At 37.6% G+C, this 12,902-nt stretch overlaps 1 protein-coding gene across 5 annotated transcripts in view; it reads right to left on the bottom strand.

The window, feature by feature from the left end:
* Positions 1 to 12,902, bottom strand: part of EFR3A (EFR3 homolog A) — an 81,514-nt gene that overhangs the window by 5,919 nt on the left and 62,693 nt on the right. For all 5 annotated transcript variants that reach the window (XM_069854673.1, XM_069854674.1, XM_069854671.1 and 2 more), the window contains 5 exons: positions 12,125 to 12,256; positions 11,540 to 11,607; positions 10,305 to 10,432; positions 4,483 to 4,571; positions 1,182 to 1,230 (listed from right to left, as the gene is read on the bottom strand). In XM_069854673.1, the coding sequence (XP_069710774.1) occupies positions 1,182 to 1,230; positions 4,483 to 4,571; positions 10,305 to 10,432; positions 11,540 to 11,607; positions 12,125 to 12,256 (466 nt within the window). The remainder of the gene's footprint in view (positions 1 to 1,181; positions 1,231 to 4,482; positions 4,572 to 10,304; positions 10,433 to 11,539; positions 11,608 to 12,124; positions 12,257 to 12,902) is intronic.

Raw genomic sequence — 12,902 nt, 5'->3', positions numbered from 1 at the left:
GATATTGAACAGGGCTGGACCCAGCTCATCAAGTATAATCAGGTGATATAAACCTTCAAATGTACACTGCAGAGGCAAACAAACACTGTACTTTAAGTGACGCAATCATAATCAAGCGAGCTGTCATCTGTCACTGCTTCTGAAGCAAAATGCAGATTATTTCAGAGACTGGTTTGAGGATCTCAGATTTACCCCTTTCTTAATCTGTGCTTTAATTACCAGTACATCCAGGCTTCCTTTTCTTTTATTTCCTGGACACAAGACTGCACTTTTCACTCACTGCACAGAAGTTCAGCTCCAAGAGAAAAGATAGGAGCAGTATCCCTCCCAGACAGGTGGGCAGGGTTTTCTATGAACAGTTGGGAAAAGTGAATTCAAACTGCATAGGCGGAGTGAACTTACAACCAGCTAGAACTTTGCAGAGTCTGCTAAATTTAATTTACTTCAGTGATTAGGCAGGTTTGGAAAACTGTCAGATTGAATTACTTTTTTTAAAATGTCAGTGTCTATTGTTTAAAACATCTATGTCTAATCCATATTTCTGCAAGGATTTTGTGCCTGGACAGCATTAATTATGAATCATTTATGAGGATATGAAATAAGGAAACTGGATAATTCACAGTTCCGGTAGCTGGGTCACTTGTCAGAAAAATATTCTTTTAAACAAAATCAGATATATATGCATCCATAGCTAACTAAAAATGAAGTATTTTTTAAGTCCTCAGTGTGTACCTTAAAATCTACTTTTGGAATGAACTAAAAACCTGAAAAATGTCAATATATAAAAATGTTTAAGTTGCTTTATAAACAACCACTCAATGAAATTTGAAAATTTCATATTATTTATAGCTTGGCCTTTGAAGGCAAATTTAATAGATGACAAGCATTTTCAGATGCTTTTCATTCAGTCACATTAGCTTCAGAAATCACAGAATCACAGAATAACCAGGTTGGAAGAGACCCACCGGATCACCGAGTCCAACCGTTAAATGAATACACTAAAATTATCACATCATCTCAGAAATTTAGAAATAAACAAATCAAGTTTTAAATAAACTTACTAGCTGAAGAGAAACCGATTTAATATTTTAATTATTGTTATCCTGGAAAGATCTTTTTCTCTAGCTATTCCACAGTAACCTAGAACAATGCTGCATAAACACAATCGTAATACAACTTACCAATTGCTTTCTTCAAAGCTTCAAAGGTGATTTCTTCAGTATTATCAACCTATACAAAAAGAAACAAAACCCCTTAAAAGCTCATATGTAACAAGCTTCTAAAAAATAAGGAATATGAAAAATACAGAAGGACAAAATGGCCACAGAGCTCTTCTGCCTTAAAAAAAATTTAATGGCTTTATCTGGAGTTCCTATGACAGCCAACAGACCACTAATTCACGTTTTCAAGCAGCTCCAATTTGTGAGGAACTTCTTATCAAGTGAGTTCAAGGAAAACTTTACAAATTCTGGTCAAGATGTTCTATGGCAACAATAATGTGAAAAATGACTTGAATTTTGGCAGAACAATCCTTAGGGTCAGGGATATACTGTGGTGCTTCTATACTGATAAGCCTCAGTACTGGTTCTCTAGACTGCTGTTGCAAATAATAGCAACTGCTTCCTGAGATTGTGACACGAAAATATGAGATGTTAGGGGAGAAGGTGGAAAATGGTTATTGCTTTAGGCAAACTTCATACAAGTATGGGCTCCAAATAATTTGGAGCTTATGTCATAAACATTGGAGCTAAAGGGCTCTTCATAACAAGCTATGTGTGATGCACTGAGAAAATGTGTTTATTTAGCAATATGAATATCCATTTGCTGCTGTAGATGTACTTCATTAGGAGTTGCTTGGGGCTGCAAAATTACCAAAGACATATGAACATTTCTCTGAAGAGCTCCAGCTTGTGATCTTTGGGTTTCTATTCTTTATCGACCTACATTTCCTCTATCAGTAAGTATATTTACAGTGAAACCGCTGTGATAGTACTAGGGGAGAAAGCTTAGATGGCAAAATGGTGTTCACCTGAATATAATATAGTTTCTTGGCTTGGATTGCCTCACTTTAAACCTTCAAAACGAACTACACGTAAACAGGCAGCACTTCTATTTTTCCTTATTAATGCTAACTGTTTAGAAAGGTCTAATGTGATTCAAGGTAAAACACCTATATTGTAGCAAAAAGTTATTTTCACCCAATTGAGAAGAATGTCAATTCTTTAATAATTTGTTAATTCACTGATGACTACTGTAAATGGAAAAGCCAGAATAAGTAACTAATTCCTTTTTTCACATCAGTGTTATTTCAGGAGATGGACCTGTAAATGATACTCTTCTAACAGACTTTACTACATTAGCACTGTATTCTCTACCTCTGAATATACAAAAAGCTAATAAAAAAACCAGCAAAACATCTTTTATTTCAGATATTTGTGGATATGATAGAAATAAAAAGCATTCAGGTTTTGAAATAATCGCCTTTTATACAATTCATATTTGGAAAATGTTTCTTGTTTATGGCACCCTTTCAGATTTTTAATTAACATCCATACTAGTTGCTTATATTAGCCCGCATTATAATTGGTTATTAACATCACAGAATCACTAGCTGCTTTGACAAGTGCTTCCTTCTTATAAATAGAGATAACTGTGAAATAAACCATCTTCCTGAAGAGGATTCAATAACTGATTTTCAACAACTAAAACCTTTGATTGTGCTGACAGAAGAATTGCATTTGTATCACATACAATAATAGATATTTTATGGGTAAACAGTCTCCTATCTCAGTGTAAAAATTATACTGTATATCATTAATCCTAGAACTTCCATTATTGAAGTAGTTTATGCTTTCAATCATAAAGTCTTATGATCCTTTTTTTTTTTCATTCTGCTGAATTGCACTCAATGATATTAAGGGTCTTTTCCAAACTAAATAATTCTATGATTCAATGATTCAGTGAAAGTTTTTCAGATATCCATTATTTAACTATAAAGACCAATTTGCAGTCATCAAATTAAGAAAAAATGGTTTTCCCTTTGCATTGTAAATAAACATTGCAAAGCAACTAAAGAAGGAATACTTTGTTTGATGTGTTTCTGATTAATAAAATTCTTGTTTTAGAGACACACAGAGTAATTTGTTATCCATGATACTGTACCACATAAAACTGAGAACCCATACACAGATTTTTGATTTACCTACAACTGATATATCCCGTTCAGAAAATGTCTATAGATCATTGCTTAACATGAGTATAGTGATCTGGAACCTGAAATGGAAGCTTTTCTCATGTAATTCTACTTTCAAGAGAAATGTTTGTTAGATACTGTTAGGATATTAATGGCAAACACCCCATTCCTATTAGGAGCATTTACTTTCCTCAGGAAGCTGAAGACTGATAATCTGGCTTATTTTTCAAACACTTCTTTCACCTAAACCCTTATCTAGTTTATCTGTAATCTTGTTAAAGTACAGTAACAAAATGTCAACACAGAATATCATCCGCGTTATCATCAGCACAAAGCAGAAAGGAATACTACTGCTACTAATAATGACGCAAAAGGTACATCACTTTGTCAGTAAGTTCTAGAATGAGGCTTGCTCCTTTGCATTTTTAATTAAGATTAAGCTTGACTCTGTCCACATATTCTGTTTCACGTCCTCAGCTGGCTTGTGCTTTAAGGTGCTAAAGGTAAGATTCATTTGCATGTACAAACACCTGTATTTCAACAGCTAATCTCTATTGCAGGCAGGAAAAATCAGGATAATAAAAATCAGCAGAACCTTGAAGAAGATTCAATAGAAATGGAAATTTATTAAGAAATACTTCAAATGTAGTGCCAAAAGATGTGGGATAATTTAATTACAATGCTGTCTTCCTAAGGAATAATTAACATCACCTCCTGTACCCTGCATTTGACCTTTTTGTTGCTACCTTTTCCTTCCCATATCTTTAAAGCACTGCACATCGAATTCTTCTGGAAAGGAAAAGTGATATTGCACCATTGTGGTGCACATGGCCTCCTAGTCTTTATCTGCCCCTCTCAAAGACAGCAAGTCTCCCACTAGTCATAAATCTGTCAGCCTCATGTTGACAAACAAGACTCTCAGATACTTCAGAAGACTCTGGGATACAGATGCTGGATTTTCATTTGATCCCTCAAAATGCATAGAAAATATTTCTGGATATTTACTCACAAAATATTACTTGTATGTATGTTTTGCTACCCCATATTCAGCAGTACTATGTGTAAAAACTATAGTGACAAAATACTTTATATTTTTATACCAAAAGATCTGTATCATTGTCTTTAACAACACATTTCTACAAATGTAGGAGTTAAAAAAAAAAATCAAAACCACAAATCATTTAACATTGCTAGAAAAAATAGATATTAGACTTTCTAGGAAAGCTTCATTTGCATTCCCACCTCCCCCGATGCTGCCGCTGCTTTAAAATATCCCTTGATCTTCATACCTTGTCTTCTGTGCTGTTGCCAGGCAGAATATCCACTTGAATAGATACAGTGTCCACAATGCTTTTCCTCCTGGAGAGTCGGTCCTCATCTAGAAGAAAAACAACTTATTTCACTTTCTGTTTAACAGCTGAAACATGATGAATCAATTTCTACACATCAGATACAGATTTCTTTCTATATGCCTATTTAAGCCAAAGGCATCTATTCTCTCATTTGGATTGTTATTGCAAAAAATCATAAGCTACTGCTCGAAATTATTAAATATTAAGTAAAATAACCTTTTTGTTGTCCCTCCCCTCTCTTGTCCCTGATCTTGCAATCTTTCCCTTGAAAGCCCATAATTTAAAAAAATTTAGATGAGCTCTTATTCAGTAGAATAATAAATATCACAGTGCATGATGATATACTGCAGCAGAGTAATAAAAAAGCCTCAACTTCTTTTGATTGCAAAATTGAAATATTAAGGTCTTGATTTGAAGGTATTCGGAAACAGAAAACAGATTATATTGACTCACTGGCAGAATAGATTACTGAATGGAAATGAAAAATAATCTTTCCTTATTCCTCTTGCTACAAGTACCATTTTCAGCAAGTGTAAAAAAATCTACTCGGTGAAAAAAATTCTGTTTCTAAATTCCTACAAACATTATACCAAATCCAGCTGGTCTACAAAGCTGCCAGAATAACCAACTGTGCTGATACTAAAAGAAGCAAAACAATGTCATTAATGCTTAAACAGATACAATCAAATGATCCAGCAGTTGACAGATTTTCCTTTTGTGATGGCTTTCCTGCGACAATATGCCAATATTTTCTCATTTTTGATGTTTAATGTATTAACATACGATTAAAAAAATCCCAGTAAAAATACATTTACAGATGTGTCATGAGAACCCTCTGACACCCGGAGACTTGAGTGGCTTGACTTTCACCCACTTCATTTACAAAACCATGACTTGCAATGACCCATTTTAGATTTCATCAGAGATCAAGCCATTTGGACCTGGCCATTATTATTTGATGACCTGCACTACACAAAGTCAAGTTTACAGGCACTTGATACTAAGATAAGGATAAGGAGAATGACTGTAAAACTGCCTCACCACAAGAAAATTTATGCTGGTCCTTAACTAGCCTTTGTCTAAAACACTTCTGGCAAAGCACTTCTGCAGAGCAAATATTGAGCATGAACAAACAGAATTCATTCTGACAGAGCTAAACATACTCAGCTTTTAAAAATCAAGAAATACCTTCAAGAAGTCATATAAATAAAATACCATTTTATGATCAAGAGGCAGCTGAAGAACAAGATTAGTGAAAAACACCTGAATTCTAGCTGTCTTTGCCAAGTTCTCAGAGTCCCTAAACAGTCGTTAATTTTTAATCCCTGGTGGCTCCCTGGTACACAACACAATACATGCAGAATCTTACCCTTAGCCCTCCAGAAGTAAACACAAGACAAAAGTACAGCTTTGCTGCCATCTTGCTGATTTCTTTATAACGGACACGCAAGCACCAGAAGACGCATTTTTAGGACTATTTTGGCTAGAACTCATTTTTATAATGGATGCTTTGCTCTACATGCCTAATAAAATGCCCATTCTTCTCTAATTTCAACACATTAAGTGGGTAAAATACTGTGAAAAATTGCAATTTTATCTGTTATATGATAAGAAGCTCATTTCACTACACACAAAGGAGAGCAGAGACAGGAGGGAAGTGCTGGGGCTCCAATACCCATGGTGCTGGACCCTGCCAGGGCTGTCCCAGGAGGGGCACCCACCCCATGGGGCAATGGGAACTGCTCTCTGGGTCACCTCACTGACCAAGGTGCCTGGGGTATGGGGCATACTGTGGGATGCAGGGGAATAGCATCTTTGGACTACATAAGGTTTAATATCGGATGTTTAGGGAAGGAACCAAGCCGGGGGGAGAAAGGAGGATTGAGATGCTCTAGAGAAGAGTTAGCAAGGAAAATAGACGGGTAAGGGGACAAAAGCATCAGTCCTGTGTAAACTGGCTGCTGATCAATGTGTGCATCTGGCCACATGCTGAGACTCATCAGTGCAGCCTGTCCCATCTTTTAATGACCCCATCTTTTCAGCAAAGAGCGGCCCTGCAGAGAAGGACTTGGGCATGCTTATCGATGAGAAGCTCAACATGAGCCACCAATGTGCACTCGCAGCCCCGAAGGCCAACCATATCCTGGGCTGCATCAAAAGAAGTGTGGCCAGCAGGGTGAGGGAGGTGATTCTGTCCCTCTATTCCTTTCTTGTGAGGCCTCATCTGGAGTACTGTGTCCAGTTCTGGAGTCCTCAACTTAAGGATTTGGAACTATTGGAGTGGGTCCAGAGGAGGGCTACAAAGACGATCAGGTGGCTGGAGCAGCTTCCATACAAGGACAGGCTGAGAGAGTTGGGCTTGTTCAGCCTGGAGAAGAGAAGGCTTTGAGGAGATCTTTTAGCAACCTTCCGGTACCTGAAGGGAGCTACAAGAATACAGGGGAGGGACTTTTTACAAAAGCTTGTAGTGATAGGACTAGGGGCAATGGATATAAATCAGAGAAGGGCAGTCTTAGGCTAAACATAAGGAAGAATTTCTTCATCATGAGAGTGGTGAGGCCCTGGCAGAGGTTGCCCAGGGAAGCTGTGGATGCCTCATCCCTGGAAGTGTTTAAGGCCAGGTTGGATGGGGCCTTGGGCAGCCTGATCTAGTGGGACATCCCTGCCCACGGCAGGGGTGTTGGAACTAGATGATCTTTAATGTCCCTTCCAACCCAAACTACTCTATGATTCTATGATTCATTAAATCCCATTTCTCTTTACCTGCATGAGGGACTATCATTTGCGCAGGTGCATGCATGGAGGTCTGAGCACAGGAACCAGAGCCAGACCAAGGTGCAGTGGGGCTTTGTGTCTGGAGTGAGTGAGGGTGCACAGCACCAGTGCATGATAATGAGGAAGTATCAAGATGGACCAGTAGGTGAATTCATCAAGTAACCTTAGATCTGGGGGTGTGTCTCTGTATGTCAGTCTGTCTCTAAGGGGAGTGCACCTGGAGGGATGAGAAGACCCAGGCCACCTGTCAGAAAGAGAAGGGAGACTAGAGGTTGACTGAGAACCACATGTACATGCATGTATACATTACCCTGCCCAAGGAGGATCTGTCCCAGCAGCTGGATGGGGGCTATGGGCCTTGAGGACCCATGCGCTCAGATGCCAGTGACTGAGCTACTGGGAACCAGGAGACTGCTGGTATGTAGAGCATCTAAGACCAGCTACTGCTGGGATGCGCATAGAAAACATGCACTTATACATATCTCACTAATAGACCTTTATCCTGAACAGCCAGATGAATTATCATTCTCTGAACAGCTGAGATCTTCTTCTAACTGTCTATCAAGTTCTTGTAATCTCAAAGACGTAACTAGCACTATGACAAAAATGATACCCATAGAACTACTACCTGCTCAGGAAAACAAAATAGGAAACTATGCTATTGTAGAATTCCAAATCAAGAGTAAACACAAAGGCAAACCTTGCAGCAGCTAACATAGTTGCGGGCGTATCAAGGAGGTAAACAAAAAAAAAAGCAGAGGGAAACACTAAAGTACAACACAATTTTTGGCCTAAAGGTCTAAAGGCGTTCTAAAAGCATTTTTTTTCTTTTGACTGTGCAGATCTCATACAGACACACCACAGCTAGCAGGAGAACAGGCTGACCTACAACTCGTTTTTACCTTTTGACTTGTGTCTGCATTTATGAGGTTTTTTGCCTGATGGAAATAGAGCTAAATTAAAAAAAAAAAATATGTATAGAAAAAAAAAGATTAAATGCCCATTTAAATTATGAGCGCCCCCCTCCCTCCCCAATAAGGAAGAGAACAAGGTACAAGAAGTTGCAAATATGAATGTCTTTCAAACTGAAAAGAGGTACCAAAACCTGAAAGAAAGACAAAATCATGATTATAGGTCTCCAAGACATTCTAAGACACTGTCTCACTGATATTCAGAAATACTACAAATGTTCAGTACAAAATCTTACTGGCTTTTGGGGTTCAACCATAGCTTTCACATCAATATACAAAAAACAGATCCATCTTTTACTAGAATTAATTACAAGTTTTGAAATGCTATATTCTAGCATTGTAGTATAGCAGTAGAAAGGAAACAATTTCATTGAAGTAAAAAATGAAAAGTTTCAGAATTCCAAAATATTCACTTTGATTCTGATTTAGTTAAATAAAAACCTTAGAGGCTCAATATCCCACAGACATTAATGATCCTAATTAGAAATAACAACAGACATGGAACCAGTTACTGCTCTTTGCAAAAAGATTACCACCATGCCTTCCCCCTCTACGCTTTAGCATTAAACATGGCCATCTGTCATGACCTGATGAGGCAGCCAATCACATACTTGGCAGCTAAATTTGCTTAACCTTGATGTCAGAAATTACATATCTTCCTGTGTAGGAACGCATTTTTATAAAGTATCCAAGAAAACCCTAAGAAAGCCATTTGGGTACAAATAAATCTTACTTCCTAGAAGAGGCTTAACATATGAAGTTATCTTTCTCATTCCACTCTCATTCACTCAAAGCCAGTAAAAATTTGAAAATGTAGAATTTCCTTACTTGCTAGTTACCTCTTCTGTCAATATTACAATATAATGTTAAGTGTTATTTTGGATGCCAGAAGAAATAATCTGTCAAGTATTGCAACATTTTCCTTTTTAAAAGAAGACAGGCAGCAACAGAAAAGACAGACATTCCAGCTGTGTCAGAATATATCACTAGTTTGCCTGCTAGCACTCAGGGCAAAACCACATTTGCTGTTGTGGAGAACTCATTCCCTCCCACAGCAGCTATCCAAAAAGGCTTATTCAAGAGCAGGCAGTAATGTCTCTGAACCATACTGCAAGTGGGACAGATCTGGCATTCACTGTCCACATGTACATTTCTTTATGCATGAGCTACAAAGCATAGAAATAATTTGCCTGCTAGGCACTTTTATTTCAGACTGGGATGTCAGACTGGGATGTCCCATAGTCGATTACAATAGGAACCAGTTATGTACAGCCACAAAGCACGCATGATTAATAAAACAAATTCTTCATTTATTTTCAGTCAGTTGCTCAATTGGCTGTTGAAAAATATATTAAAAGTTGAAAACACAGTATCACAAACTAGCCAGTCATTCACACAGTATTCATACATCCTTAGTAGCATGAACTCTCATAAATCTTCCTTAGGCATACATTATTTTCATTGTTACTAGACACTAAACTAGGATAGGTATCTAATGGAAGAAAACATAACGTTCTTGATTAAATTAACATCTGCTCATTGAGAATTTTACTAAGGGAAATAACTCCAGTCAGCACAAGGCCATCTGGCAAAAGGATAGAATACATTCCATCCAGTGTCTACATGAAAAGGATCAAGTATGCTGACTTGTATATTCCTTCTTCACTTGTTAGCTAAGCTTGATACAGACAAACAGCAATAATGACTACTATCTTCTTAGGTATCTTCTGAAAGCAAAGACTTCATTTAAAAAGAGCTGAAGTGGGCCCAAGAATTTTCTGCCACACCTCATAAATTTAAGGAAAAAATAAATCTTAAAAGGACGCAAAGTTGAATCTTCTTAGCAATAATACAGTAGCTAATGAAAAAAAAAGGCAACTTGAGAAAACAAAATTACACTATGACTAAGTTTTGTTACCAAGTACTCACGCTACATTTCACTGGCACACAACACATTAAGCAAGCATTCATAATAACTGGTACTTAGCAGTTTTGCTTCTAATCACCACTTACCTGTTACCTGGGGTACATATGGAACTGACAATCTTTCCACGCTGTATCCACTGCCTCCTAATGATTCTGCAATCTTGTTTGTCAGGAAAAATAAATTTTTTTCATCCTTCTCTAAGGATTTTGGAAGACTGTCAAGACACATATTTGAAGTTACTATCTACCAGAAGAGATTTGTCCATTAAGTAAAGTACTTTCATAATGTCTGCAAGCAACCAAAAAGGGTCAATCTTGTTCAGTTATTTAGGAATGAATACACATCCTAAAATGAGTCCATTAAATACTTCTGCAATATTTAATGACCTGAACACATCTTGGTTATCTCAATTATGTTCCTCACTTATTCTGCTTATTGAGGTGCTAAGGGGCATGGTTTAGTGTTTGACAGGAATGGTTGGACTCGATGATCCGGTGGGTCTCTTCCAACCTGGTTATTCTATGACTCTATGCTACATCTTGAGAGAATATGGTCTCTGTTAAATGGTAAAAACTGCAGAGCAATAGTATTTGCCATTTGCCAGCAAAATGCCCTGATGACAAACAAGGCTAAGGGTATCCTGGGTTGCATTAGTAGAATTATTACCAGCAGGACAAGGGAAGTGGATCCTTCCCCTCTACTAAGCACTGGTAAGGCCCCCCATCTAGAGTACTGTGTCAAGTGCTGGGCTCCCCAAGACAGGAGGGATGTGGACTTACTGCAAGAGTCCAAGAAAAGGACAGTAAGGTGGACTGAGGGACTAGAGAATCTCTCCAATGAAGAAAGACTGAAAAAGCTGAGACCATTCAACATGGACAAAAGAAGGCATGCCTTCTTAAGGGAGGGAGGGTAGAAAGACAACAGAGCCAAGATATTTTTAGTGGTGCCCAGCGAACAGCAGGAAAAATTTTTTACTGTGAGGGCGATCAAACACTGGCACAGGCTGCCCAAAGAGGTTGTGGAGTCTCCATCCTTGGAGATATTCCAAAGCCATCTGGATGCAGTCCTGGACATCCTGCTCTAGGTGAGCCAGCTTGAGCAGAGTGGCTGGACCAGAGGATTTCCAGAGGTTCCTTCCAACCATTCTGTGATTCAGTGAAAGTTCATTTTGCTGTGTTAGCACTTACACCAAGCACTGCATTGTGCAGATGTAAACCTTGAAATTAGTTTTCACATACACAATATATTTGAATGATGCGCAACTCTTAATAGTAAAATATGTATATAATTGTTCATTAATTCACATTCTGTATTTACTTACTTGCATTTGTCTTTGAAAATTGTTTCTGGTAGAAAATAAGATGCTTCCAGACTTCTAGTTTCGATGACCTGAAAAAAATCCAAGACAAACAGTACAAATGAAGCAGTTCCATAGTTATTTTCTCCAATGACTAAATTGTTTACAGAGGTTTCTGCTGTAGCAGATTACTAATCCTTAACTAACATCTACCTCAGCACAAATGACATCTTTAGAATTTCATTTAACTGGAGAAATAGATTGTGGCACTCGCCCTTCAGACCAAAAAACAGGTTCCTGTGGTTTTGTGCACATCAGTACTGTTTTACCAAAGCCAGTGATGCTGTAAAGTCTTATATCAAATGGGAATTTAGCCCATTATATATAGTACGACGAACAAAACAGAAATGCTATACCTTAAGAGAAAAATATTCTGTGCATTGTTTTCAGAGTTGGCAAGTAATGTCATCAATGACCAAAGGCAAAGAGCAATGTTGGTGGACACAAATACAGAGATCAACACCACAAGCAATTTCTTGACAGAATTTATTTACCAATTTTACAGCAGAATGTGTACTAAATTACTTAAGCTACTTAACTATGTGTTACCTTGCTGACATGCTGACAAAATGCAGGAACTGCAATCATCTGACTCAGAAAATTTAGGTATGCTGCAACCAATGCCATGACACCACAACGATTAAACATAGGCAGATTGTCTTCATTGATGATGGCAATGTCCTGGAATATAAACCATAGTGTTACACCTTCCAAAACTAACAGGCTGTCCCAAATATATGGAACTCAAAGTTATTACTAGTAACACTGACATACGATGACTATCTAGTACTAGCATTTAAAACCTCTCACCTTAAAATTCTAGTCTTCTAGCTCACTCTTGAATTAGGTAATATATTGATCTAAAGTTAGACAGCTTGAAGGATTCAACCCTTAAGAAGAGAATTAAATCTACTCCACTCAAGCTTCTGTTTCTCTAAGTGGTGGTCTCTTGTCCTGAAGTTCCCAAAAGGACTCCTGCTGATCATAATTTTTTTCAGGAAAATTAGAAACAGTGGTTTAATAATAAAAGTATCTCTTTTGTGTGTCAAAGGTAGGGTACCATGAAGGAAATTATTTAGTAGTTATTAGCATTTCTGTGTTTATTCAGACTGTATTATTTTTGCTCAAGTAAAACTCCTAATGTCATTGTAATTAAGTAAGGATTTGGTTCAGTTGACATATTTTGAAATTAAGTATTCAGAGGTTTCATATTGCAGGTGCACATCAGGGAATAAGGCTCATGACAGAGAGGGAACTGGGAATACAGGACCCCATTTCATCAAATTTCCATGGCACATACTAGCACTATTTTTTTGAATGCTTTAAT

This window comes from Phaenicophaeus curvirostris, chromosome 3 (assembly GCF_032191515.1).
Source record: "Phaenicophaeus curvirostris isolate KB17595 chromosome 3, BPBGC_Pcur_1.0, whole genome shotgun sequence".
In the NCBI taxonomy this organism is placed as follows: domain Eukaryota; kingdom Metazoa; phylum Chordata; class Aves; order Cuculiformes; family Cuculidae; genus Phaenicophaeus; species Phaenicophaeus curvirostris.
This window is presented reverse-complemented; position numbering and strand designations above follow the sequence as displayed.